Here is a 12,604-nt window from a genome sequence, read left to right as displayed (position 1 = left end):
CATTCTAAATCTGCAGCTCTTCTGTAAAGATTGATGGCCATTCCGCATAGCGCTAATGTTGCTGAAGTCTTACCATTGTGTAACACTATTTTTTAACATTATGCACAAGATTGTACACAATCCGCAACACTCCTGCAAAAAGCGCTTCAATGTAGCGCTTTTTGGGGAATCGTAAAAAGTGGATTCCCCCTAAAAAAAAAACGCTTCACTCCTGAGAACAACCTGCAACACATCCGAAAAAGACATGTGCGTTCTCTAGTGGTAGAAAGAATGTCCCTCCCTAGCTCTCGCCCTTGAGCTTCTGGAGACATGATCGCCATTTTTTCCCCCTTAAACCGGTGAAAGCAACAAATAAGCGAGGCTTCTTCGGCTGAAGAGCGTGTAAACGATTAAGCGTCAGCTCCTACGCCAGTGAAAAAGGTCTTTCTGAAACATCAAATGAATAAATATTCATTGCTACTGGTGTTTTCGGGTTAAAAAAAAACAGATTTTAAAGGGAAAGGGGCTTTCGGGGAGCACGAACACAACAGTTCATTGGCTGTTCTGTTTGATTGATGGCCAGGGGCGGGAAGAAGCGCGGAAAAATATTGCCTCCTTTGTTTGATTCTGACGAGACCGGAAACATGTGGGTAATGAAAACCCACATGTGGGAAAATGTGGGAAAGCCTTTTTTTCTGCTAGAAACGATTGTGCGCGTTGTCAAGACCCGCTGTTATTAATTGTAGCGCTTTACAATGGCGCTTACATTTGGCTACATTGGCGGTTGTGCAGAATGGCCCTGAGTACATTTCACTGCCTTCCCTTCAAGACTCAGGTAACTTTTTACATAGTTCTTGGAAGAGAGAGAGAGAGAGCAATTGTGCTGACATCTGTATCTGTAAACTGTGCAAGTAAGTTTTCTTTTGAAAAACAACTCATACCAACAGATGCACACACACATTTTCTGAAATAAAACACTTCTTTTAATTGGCAAGTAGAACATACATTGCAGATCATTAGTATTCAATTAAAAGACTATTAAGTTACAAATACATTTTTAAAAAACACCTGGCATTTAGAGGGCAGTTCTTTAGAGGGCACATAGTTCTTTCCTAACCTTCCTTCTGGCAACTGATAGGATCCCATTTCTTGTCTTGTAATTCTGTAACATAATGCATTGCTAAGAAACAAAAAAAATGCAGCACTGGGAGAGAAGAGAGAGAGAGCCTAATTTATTTAAACAGGATGAGTGTTGTTTCAGTACTTCTTGAACTCTCCAAATGCATGAAGGACACTGAAGATTTGTTTGGAAATGTGATTAGGTAAAAGGATGGAATCTTGACATCAAGCTGAAAGTTCATTATGGTCCGAAAATATTTCCCACCCACCCCCCAAAGCCCCCCTCACTTCTATTACACTACTTAGGCTTCTATCAAACTCCAACATGCATTTCAGCAGACCTTTGAAGAGAGGTAATGACATACAGCTCAATTGCAAATACATATATATATATATGTATATGTGTGTGTGTAACTATATTCACACACACACATACACATATATATATAAACATCACATACACATAGATCTTTACTTCCCCTCTTTAGCAATATCTACTGGTAATTATGAGGTACATAACTCATTCCACGTTATCTAACGTATTAAGTTACAACTGTGTGTTAATGCTATTTTTTTTAAAAAAAGAAGGAACATCTATGTTTTCAAAACGTGTTTTGTAGAAAGTATAAATCTCAACCCCTTCCCTGCCCCCCAAACAATCAAATAGAGCTAGGAGAACATGAACTTTTTCTGAACACCACTAAATACAAAAAGCCTTAACAACTTTCCGATCAGGGTGCTGAAAGCTTCTCACACTGACAGACCTTCTTGTCCAGATGCCTTTCCCAGACAGTTACAGCAGCACCAGTTCCAAAGTAGAACAAGCGTCTCTGAAATGACACCTCGGTTCCTTTTTACGGCAGTCGGGACGTTGTTTATGAATGAGACGTCGTTCTCCTGCATGGATAATGCTTCTGTGTCGGGCGTCACGTGAGAATCCCTTTCTCCGTCGGAAATACATCGGTGGCTAGGTTGCAGCAGTCCAAAGCGGTATTATGAGAAGATACAGCAGTTTCTAGCTTTTCACATTTCCCCTGAGAAAGAACTGGGTGAGGTTCAGAACAATTTGGGACTACAGGGCTAGACAGGAAATCCTTTCCTACCTCCTGGTGTTACTGCTATGCTCTACTGTCTGCAAACAGTCAGCTGGAAGCACATGCAGAAATACCAAACTGCACGTGATCTGAACTCTCCTCCCCTTCCTTAGGAGGAAGTATTACAGATGCAGAAAACATGAGAGAAGTGATGCTTTATACAGAAAAATACAGTCACTCAGATCTCCAAGCTAAGCTTTCTGTGAAAAGTCTTGCAGGGTAGTCTTGTATTATTTACACTTTTGTCTAGTCATTTTAATTTGTATTATTTAAGTTTATGACACTGCTTATAGCAAAAATAGAAAATTGCCTTGGTGGAAACAACCCTGTCTCAAAAAATATCAAGGAGTACCATTAAATAGTTAGGTTTCTCTAAAAAGACAACCCCCTAAACAAACGTTACGCTGTTGCTGAGACCAAAATGTCCCTTTCTTTGCCCAGTCTATGCAAGTGACAGTGTTAGGAGATGGCCCAAAGGGGTTTCTCTCCACTATTGTTTTAAACATTTCCATTAAAAAAAACAACATTGCCACTTATCTGCTGTAAGGCATAGCACAAAAACTGGTCAACAACCAGTAACAAGCAGTTCAGAAAATGCTCTTAGTGATTATAGTTGGCTTTCAGTTTTGTGGAAGTTGTCCATATGAAGTCCACAGGCCTTGATCATTGAACTGATCACTAGATTCCAGGAAAACATAGCAATGTTTTAAAATGCACGCACACAAAACACAATGCAACACAACAAACGACAACCACCCAGAGGGCAGAGTTTCTCCATCTGTTTACACCAGATGAATTAAAGTGCATAGCAGCTACTTTAACAGTTCGTGAAGAGAGAAAAACACTCAGCAAGCCTTGATGCTTGTTATGTACATCTTGCTAGAGATGGCTTCCCTTTTCTTTTTCTTCTAATCCAAACTCTCAGCAACTTTGTTGAAATTTCAAATGGAATGTGCTGAAATTTCTGACTGCTGCCTGATGTAACTCTGGAAGCTCTTATCTCCAATGGGATGTTCTCTAAGAAATGAGGAATAAAGAAGGATCATGTTAATTACACATATTGCAGAACAGGAGAAATTCTAAGGCAAAAAGCAGGAAACGCTTTCTCATTTTTTCCCCTTCAGTGAGAAAGTCCTGGCATGGCTGAAATTCATGGAAATCAAGGAAGGTCAATGACAATTTGGGTCACTTGGAAAGCCAAGTTGGCAGCCATCCTTAGAATCCAAAAAAGCATGGATGGGGGCCTGACAAGCTACCCTCTAATATTCAAGATGATGTTTTGCAAGGCTCAGGAACAAGATAATGGCAAGTTGGAAGAAGTGTCCTATGAGATTCACGTGGAAATGCTTCTTTACAGAGACAATGCAGACCAGGAAGGAAGAACTTTATAGAGACACAGTGAAGGGCAGTGGTCAGCCATACAACGAAGGGGGTTCCTAGTGATGGCACTGAAATCCAGAATCTCCTGGCTTGGTATATTGATCACATTTCTCCCCTGCCCTTTTCCTAATGATCTGTTTACAGAATTACCATGCTGCATTTAAGTGTTTGCCATAGCCATTCCAAGTTCAGAAATATCTCATGTACACAATCAACGCAAAACTCCTTGATGAACAACAGATCTCATGAGATACCAGTAAACTTCCATAGTTAAAAAAATTATACCTGCAGGAACTTTACCAACCCAACTTCCTCATTCACATTATTTCAGGGAATCAGATCCTAGCTGCATGGTATGCCTAAAGCCAGGAATCACAGTCCCTCACTGTACCCTTTGGCTGATGACTACCCATCTGTGGACCAAGCAATCTTTGGTGGATAGATGGGACAATACTTTTTCTATTATTATTATTATTATTATTATTTCAATTTCTTACCCGCCACTCCCAAATGGCTCGTGGCGGGTTACAAAGTCTGAATAAAATCCCCAATAAATCTCCCATTAAAACCCCAGCCAAAAAACACACATGTCCATAATTACAAATCGAGGAAGGATATGGCGGAAAAACAATTCAACCACAATCCCTACCCCCCCCACTAGAAATCACAATAGAGGGAGGAGGGGAGAGGGGGATGGATGGAACCCATAGCTGCCATACACATTGCACTATCCTGGAAGGGGCCAAACAGATCCTCTTTGCCGTGCTGACCTCAACCATAGACCTGGTGGAAGAGCTCCATTTTGCAGGCCCCGCGGAATGCCGGAAGCTCCCATAGTAGGATTCTCATGGGTGAACTTCTGCACCCTCGTACATCATTCTGATGGTGCATTCTGGTAGTGCCCTCATTTTAAAGAAGCCCAGTTTAACTTCCGAGTCCTCTTATCTGTTTATTGTTTCATAGCTGGCACTGAAGTCTCAGCGTGGAATTTTGAGGCATATTCCTCTTTGAAATTGTTGTGGGGCAATGGGGAATTGATTTTGCAGAAATGCTGCTGCTCTGTTTGATACAAAACCCAGAAACATTGCCTGCTTCCCACATTATTTTAAAACAAACGATATTCCCTAACAAAGGACCTGAAGAAACACATGCAATCCAGATGGGGCAGGATGTATGCCTCACCACTAGGAGCTGACAGAGATCTCCTTGAGCTGATGAGAAGAGAAAGAATTGTACATGAGGTTTCCTCTAAAGCAATGGTTCCTAAAACTTTTCAGGCTGCTGCCCCGTTAGTTTACAGGCCACGTCCCTAGTGCCTCTACACACATATGAACATACACCTCTTTCCTGGTGCTAGGTCAACTGCAAATTCAAAACACACTATAGTGCCTACACTTCTTTTTTGGTTATTGTATAGCAGCCATATTTTAGTCTGGGGAAAAAACTAAGTTCTTTGTAAAAGTCATTTGTAAAAGCCAGTTTGGGTCCTGATTGGGGAGAAAGACAGATGGGTAAAGACAGAAAGAGAGAGAGAAGCAACATAAAATCTCATGACCAGGAGCAAGCAGGAGAAGGCTCTTCCAGCCTCGCAAAGATGGAGACTTTTGAGGAAGGGTTGCCAACCCTGTGTTAAGAAATTCCTGGGAGAGGCAGAGTCTGAGGAGGGGAAGGAGCTCAGCAGGAATCTGCTCACATCCAGCCCAACTTCTGAAGCCACTATTTTCTGCAAGAAGCTAAGCAGGGTTGGCCCTGGTCAACAGTGGGAAGGGAGACCACCGCTGCCCCTCAGGGGGCACATCGCCCACTTTGGGAACCCCTATTCTAAATATAGGAGAAGAGCCTAGTGCTGGGAGCGATTGAGGGCAAAAGAAGAAGAGGATGACAGAGAATTAAGTGGCTGGATGGAGTCACTGAAGCAGTTGGGGCAAACTTGGTAGAGGACAGGAAGGCCTGGAGGATCATTGTTCATGGGGTCGCGATGGGTCGGACATGACTTCGCACCTAACAACAACATTCTAAAATAAGTTTGTAATTGCTGAGAACATCTATTAGGGAACCAGAAATTCTATCATTAAGCAAAACAAGGCAGAGGACTAGTGAACTGCTTGTGGCTCAGGAGATCTACAACAGATCCGTGACTAAGTCTTGAGCCCAAATACCAGAAGGTCCCTGGTATGAGATGTATAATGGCTGGTGGTCCTGAGACAGTAGCTCTAACCAAACAAAGAAGCAAAATTCTGTAATTGGCTGTGTGGTATGATAGCATTATGAATTCCCTCAACCTTCTTCATGGGGTGGTTAAATGCTAACCTCTCCATGAGATTAGAATCACCCCGCAATAATGCTCTCCTCTGCTCAAGTCTGGACCTTCTAGCAACAGAGCAACTTCGTGCAACCTAGACTGCAATGTACCCAAGCAGAGAACTGGTATATGCCAGAATTGTACCTGCATAACAAAACTGTTCATGATAGCTGCACAAAAAGCAAGCTGAAACTGAACATCTGCTTGGAGTTCTCGAAAGACGAGAATGCCACGGCAATCCAGTGGTATTTGTCAGGAGTGCTCTTGAACAAACCATACTTACTGGCTCCCGTATTTTGTCTTCTTGAACTTATCCCTCTTGTATTGGGCATGTTCTTGCTCTAAGGTTTTAACACTTGCCACAATCTGTTTTAGTGTCTTGTAGGTCTCCTGAGGGTCATCGATGACAAAGGTTGAATACTCTTCCTGTTCTGGCCCATCATAGACAGATTTGCTGCCACAAGCCTCTGCCAGAAAAAAAGAGGGGGGAAATGCGATGCCTGTATAATATACACACACACAATTTTTAAAAAAATCATTTCTGCAGAACTGATATCCATGTAATAGAAGGTCCATCTCTAGTCATCAAGAGCAAGAGGTTATATACCAGGGAAAACTTACAGAAAGAAATTAAAAGTGGAAGATAGGCTCGGCATGTCACCTCTTGCTGTAGCTTAAACTCAATAATAATGCTAAGAGTCCGTCATCCCTTATCCTAAAGGATTAGTTCCAATCATCCTGGTTTAGATCAGTAAGATCCAAGATAGAAAGACTTGGGTTGTCAGGGCGATCATTACTTGAGTTAAGCCCTGACCAGGCCAAATCCATCGTTGAGCAAAGGCTTAAGGATATTGGCCAGCGATGGGACCTAAATAAACGAAGAGCCTTCTCTCTGGCCAGATGCTCTGTTTTGCCCTCAGCTGTTATAAGAAACGTCTTTCTCGCAGAGGCTTTGCCCCTGTGCTAAAGGCTAGAAACCAGAGAGCATTTTTTTTGTGTCATTGTTCTAAATATAACATTACCAAAGGCCAATTAATCCAACCATTACTGGAGAGGTATCTAGGTCTCTAATCAGGGGAAAAGATGAAAAAGCTCCTGATGAAAATAGTCCAATCACCGTTTGTATTGCCAAATTTTGTGCATTTTGTGCTGCCATTAAGTTGTGTAGTTCTTTTATATGGTAATTTTTTAAAATTAAATTTTATAGCATTTCTATGGCTTACGATTACGATGAATTTTAATTTTTTACTGACCAGGTTATATTTTGTTAATGTAAATAGATACTTTGATATTTTAAGTGCCATTTTGGTCCAAATGCCTGTAAATATTTATTCCTCTGTTCATACATAAGAGCCCAACAGGATCAGACCAAGTGTCTATCAAGCCAAGCATCATGGTTTCAATGTTTGTCAGTCACATGCCTCTTGACAACTCACAGCTAAAGCCTAAAGGTCATATCCCTTCTCCAGTTCATTCCTAGCAATTGGTTTTCATAGGTCTATTCCTCACTCCACTGCCACGATTAGCAGCCATTGATGGGCTTATCTTCTGCAAATTTGTTTGATCAGTCGTTAAAGCGAAAACACGGGCTGCTTCCTCATGAACGCTCAAAAATGCACCTTCTGCTTCGAGCACAAAAAGGGTGCAGCTGGGGGTCCCCCTGTCCCTGGCCCTGCTGCATTTACTTCTGCTGCAGCAATGCTCCTTTTCTGCATCATGTCCATGCAAAAGAAATGATGCAATCACAATCATGCAGGGCCTCCTTGAAACCCAGCATGCCACCTTTCTTCTTCCTTGCCCAGCTATGCCACCATGTAAAACTATTCTAAGAGCCTCTTGTGGCGCAGAGTGGTAAGGCAGCTGTCTGAAAGCTTTGCCCATGAGGCTGGGAGTTCAGTCCCAGCAGCCGGCTCAAGGTTGACTCAGCCTTCCATCCTTCTGAGGTCGGTAAAATGAGTACCCAGCTTGCTGGGGAGTAAACGGTCATGACTGGGGAAGGCACTGGCAAACCACCCTGTATTGAGTCTGCCATGAAAACGCTGGAGGGCGTCACCCCAAGGGTCAGACATGACTGGGTGTTTGCACAGGGGATACCTTTACCTTTACCTAAAACTATTCTGGAAAAAGAAAATCCATTAATGGGCTAAAAGTGTGTGTGTGTGTGTGTGTGTGTGTGGAAGAAATACAGAGGACACTTTGCCTGTTTGAGAGCCAGTTTGGTGTAGTGGTTAGGAGTGCGGACTTCTAATCTGGCATGCCAGGTTCGATTCCGCGCTCCCCCACATGCAACCAGCTGGGTGACCTTGGGCTCGCCACGGCACTGATAAAGCTGTTCTGACCGAGCAGTGATATCAGTGCTCTCTCAGCCTCACCCACCCCACAGGGTGTCTGTTGTGGGGAGAGGAATGGGAAGGCGACTGTAAGCCGCTTTGAGCCTCCTTCGGGTAGGGAAAAGCGGCATATAAGAACCAACTCTTCTTCTTCTTCTTCTTCTTCTTTCTTCATACCGATTGGAGGCAAAGCATCCACACAGACATTCTGCCCACAGTCTCCCAACAGCTTCCCCACTGAACCAGCTTTTGCTCAAATCTACCGTCAGTACTTCACTATTTGGGTAGTGAAAAGCGAGGTATATCTTCTTCTGCATGCATATTCTGTGGATTGGTTTGAAGAAGGAACAGCTTCCTTCTATCTATTCTGTTGGTGACTTTGTTTTGTTTTTTACTTTGCATATTCAGTTATGCTTGATTAAAGGTAGGCAACTGCATCTTTTCATTGGCAAAAACCGTTGCTTATTCAAAGCCAGAAAGATAAAGGCCATGGGATGGGCAGTTCGGAAACAGCAAGAGGGGTCATAGGTTTGCAATTACACGGGGTTGAGGGTAAGTTTAAATATATCTGACACCATTGGCTTACTTCCTATGAAGTTATATTTATAGGTTAAGCTTAAGATATCCTGACTCTCCCCTGTGCTAAAGCAGAATCTTAAATCTGTGAGCATGCCAAGAAATGCAGTGATCATATGATGTTCCTTCCCTCCTTCTACATTTGTTGAATATTTTTACCCCAACACCCAGATGTCATTGATGAATCTGAAAGCAAACATCTTTTAGGACCTAAAATTTTTACATGTGCCAGCAGTTAAAAGTAGCCTGTACATGGACAATCTGAATGATGAATTGATCAGTGATTTTCTAAATGTATTGTTCACTTTAAGATTCACTTCCATTTACTAATTCTGAAAAAATGACTTGCAACATATACAGCTCCATGATTTTGTTTCAAAATAATGATTTAAAATCTAGAGGTTGTAATTATGCATGAAACTAAGCATACTGTCATTTATATATGCCAGGTCTTTACAGGTATAATTTCAGATTCTTTGAAGCAAGACTTTCTTTAAAATAGTTTTTTTAAATGAGGCAATTAAACAAAAGAGTGACCAATTAGCACACTTACCTTCCATTTTCTCCAGTTTAGACATGTACAAATTAAAAAGGGAGTAGATGCGTTCAGTTTCTCTATCTCCATCTATGTCTAATTGTATATTTGCCGGTAGGCCCCTACAGAAACATTTCGGAAAATGTTAAAACTATGAAATTTTATTTTATCTTTTTGTTGTGATGGTACAATTGCACCTCTGGCTTATAGAGTAAGAAGATTACAAAGCTAAACAACAATATGAAAGTTTAGTCTCTTTAAAATATAGAATCGTGGAATCACACAGCAGGCTCATCTAGTCCAACGCCCTGCAAAATGTAGGAAATGGCCACAAAAGCCAAGCACCTACACAATCCCTTCTGTCTACCCACTCACAATCTGCCTAAGTTCATAACATCAGCATTTCAGTCAGACAGCTATCTAGCCTCTGCTTAAAACTTCCAAAGAAGGAGAACCCTCCACCTCCCGAGGAAGCTTGTTGCACTGAGGAACCACTCTAACTGTCAGGAACTTCTTCCGGATGTTTAGACGAAAATTCTTTTGAATTAATTTCATCGCATTGGTTCAAGTCCAATCTTCTGGGGCAACAGAAAATGACTCTGCTCCATCCTCTATGTGACAGCCCTTCAAGTATTTGAAGATGGCTATCGTATCACCTCATACCTGTGTTCTCTCCAGGTTAAGCAGATCAAGCTCCCTCAACCTTTCCTCATACATCTTGGCCTTCAAACTCCTCCTCTGGACATGTTGCAGTTTTTCTACACCCTTTTTCAATTGTGATGCCCAAAACTGAACACAGTACTCAAAGTGAGGTTTAACCATAGCAGAGTAAAGTGGTAACAACACCTTACATGATCTGGACACTGCATTCCTTTTGATACAGCCCCAAATCCCATTTGCCTTTTTAGCCATTGAGTTACACTGCTGACTCATGTTCAGTGTACGGTCTACTAAGACCCTTAGATCCTTTTCACACCTACTACTGCCAAGACAGGTCTCCCCCATCCTATAATGATGCATTTGATTTTTCCTACCTAAACGCAGAACTTTACATTTTTCACTATTGCATATATTGAGTTTAGTCGTAGGTGGTTATTGCCCGATAGCCTAATTTTCTCTTTTTAAAAAATGGGAAGAGTGATTCCCTCCCCCATGCCAACAGTTCTAAGTTGTGTAAACTAACACTGACTTCCTAGTTTGTGCCTCAGCAAACAGCACCATAAAGGTTTAATTCGACACAGAACTAGTTTGTTCCCTTTCTTACTTTCTTAATCTGGCAGCTCAGGTAAGGGGGAACACCTTAGCAAGGCATATTCTAAACCAGCCTTTCTCAATGTTTTACATGAGAAATCCCTGAAACATTCTTCAGATTTTGAGAAACCCTAGAAGTGGTGCAATCATGCAGAACATGGTTGGGATGCATAGCTGTGTACATGTCCAACTGCGGCCCCTTTCCTTCCTACTCCCTCCAGGCTATCATTGGGCTTGGGGGGGGGGCAGGTTGACATGTCCATATATGGAAGGGGTGGCGAAATGGTGGCTCGCCAGATGTCCATGGACATCATGGAACTGTAGTCTATGGACATCTGGAGAGCCACCATTTGACCACCCCTGCCATATATGGTCATATCACCTGATAAATGTTTAACAAATTTGAAAATTATATAAATATTAATTAACTCCCATCCACTTGGGTAACCCTTCCAGGGTCGTCAAGAAACCCCAGGGTTTCACCCCTGGTTGAGAAAGCCTGTTCTAAGCAATGCAGGAGATAAGCGGGTAGATGCTTTAACCCTCCTCTTCTATTTTTGGAGGATCAGACATCAATTCTCACTATTCTTGTGTTATCTTAATGCACACGGTACATTAATACACAAGGCAATTTAAACATCAATTGGTAGTGTAACCTCTACATAAGTGTGATCCTTATTCATAGGATTGAAACTATGGTACAGTTTTTCATGTGCTGAGATGGAAGCGAAGCCATGATGTTTTTAGGCAGTTAAAATGTCATGGCTTCTCATATTAAATTCAGTTAAAATTTGGTTGTGATCTGAATGAAGTTTTCAATTATTTTAATGCTTATTTATCAAATAATTGTTTTATTGTTACAGAATTATGTCCATGTATTCTTAAAGTTGTACACTGCCCCAAGTCAACTGGCTTGAGAGGAACAGTATATAAATTAAGAAACAAACAAACAAAATATAGTACCTGCTGCATTCAGTGGGGTTTTTTTGGGGGGGAGAGGAAGAGTGTAGTATTAAAAAGAAAAGATTAAATGTTACTGCCTGAACAACTGAGGCCATGTCTTTAGTTAATCATAAGGCTTGTAATAGATTCATCCTACAGACTAATTGCTAATGTTTTAGCAAGAATAAGATTCCTAAAACTGTCTTTCACTAAAAGCCAACATAAACTAAGCTGGTTCGCAGATGTTTCAAGGAAAACCAGAATAAGGAAGCAGCTAAGTAGCATACTAACGCGTATCAACACAGGCTTGCCTTCCCATCACTTAGCACTGGTTCACAGACTTTTAACGATCTGAAGGCTACATGTTTCATCATCAGTATGCTTCAAGGAAATTTTAGAACAGGAAACATCCTAGAAAGTCCTTACCCAGTGCAGGGAGTACAGCCAGGGGTATTATCCGCGGTAGCTTTGCAGCACAGCCAGTGCCCATTAAGGTATGCAGAGGGGTGATAGACAGTGAGACGTTTCTTGTTACACTGGCTAACTTTGGTGAGGATATCAATCCAGTCCTTGGCCTCAACACAGTTATTTGCTTGGATATACAGGGCCCTTTCAGGCTGAATCACTTGGAACATCTGAAAGGAACAGAGATGAAGAACCACAAACAGTTGTTTAAAATCTAGTGTTCTCACAGAAAAGTCTGAGAGAGGCATATACTTTAGTCCACCAGGCTAGGCCCAAATCTCATATCATGAGATTCCCAGTTCAAAACCCCAATACAACCCTTGGAAAAATATATAAAAACATGATCTTGAGCTACCGAGCTGAAGTTGGTCCTTCTTTACTAGTAGCCCACTATGTGACTTTAGCACCCTCCTCCCCTAGCAACTTAATTTACCTCATGGACTTAATCAATAAAAGTATGCATATCCTGCCCTTCAATCTCAATAGGTCTCCAAGACAGCCTGGAGCATATGATTTCTTTAAAGCAAAACCCACAGTAAAAGACAAGTATCTTAAGATGCAGTACAAAAGAGGGGGAAAGAGCTCTAGAAAGACAGAATAATTTCTATAGCTACATACTGAACAGTAAGAC

General features: G+C 41.7%; 1 protein-coding gene across 3 annotated transcripts in view; it reads right to left on the bottom strand.

Moving 5' to 3' along the window:
* Positions 1-939: 939 nt before the first annotated feature.
* The window catches only part of RASA3 (RAS p21 protein activator 3), a 176,699-nt gene continuing 165,034 nt past the window's right edge, over positions 940-12,604 (bottom strand). For all 3 annotated transcript variants that reach the window (XM_077343669.1, XM_077343666.1, XM_077343667.1), the window contains exons 21-24: positions 11,935-12,143; positions 9,334-9,437; positions 6,158-6,341; positions 940-3,209 (exon numbers count right to left, since the gene is read on the bottom strand). In XM_077343669.1, the coding sequence (XP_077199784.1) occupies positions 3,134-3,209; positions 6,158-6,341; positions 9,334-9,437; positions 11,935-12,143 (573 nt within the window). In that variant the 3' untranslated portion in view covers positions 940-3,133. The remainder of the gene's footprint in view (positions 3,210-6,157; positions 6,342-9,333; positions 9,438-11,934; positions 12,144-12,604) is intronic.

Source organism: Paroedura picta, chromosome 6, assembly GCF_049243985.1.
Source record: "Paroedura picta isolate Pp20150507F chromosome 6, Ppicta_v3.0, whole genome shotgun sequence".
NCBI classification, from domain to species: Eukaryota; Metazoa; Chordata; class Lepidosauria; order Squamata; family Gekkonidae; genus Paroedura; species Paroedura picta.
Note: the sequence above shows the minus strand (reverse complement) of the source record. Positions and strands in the feature narration are given on the sequence as shown.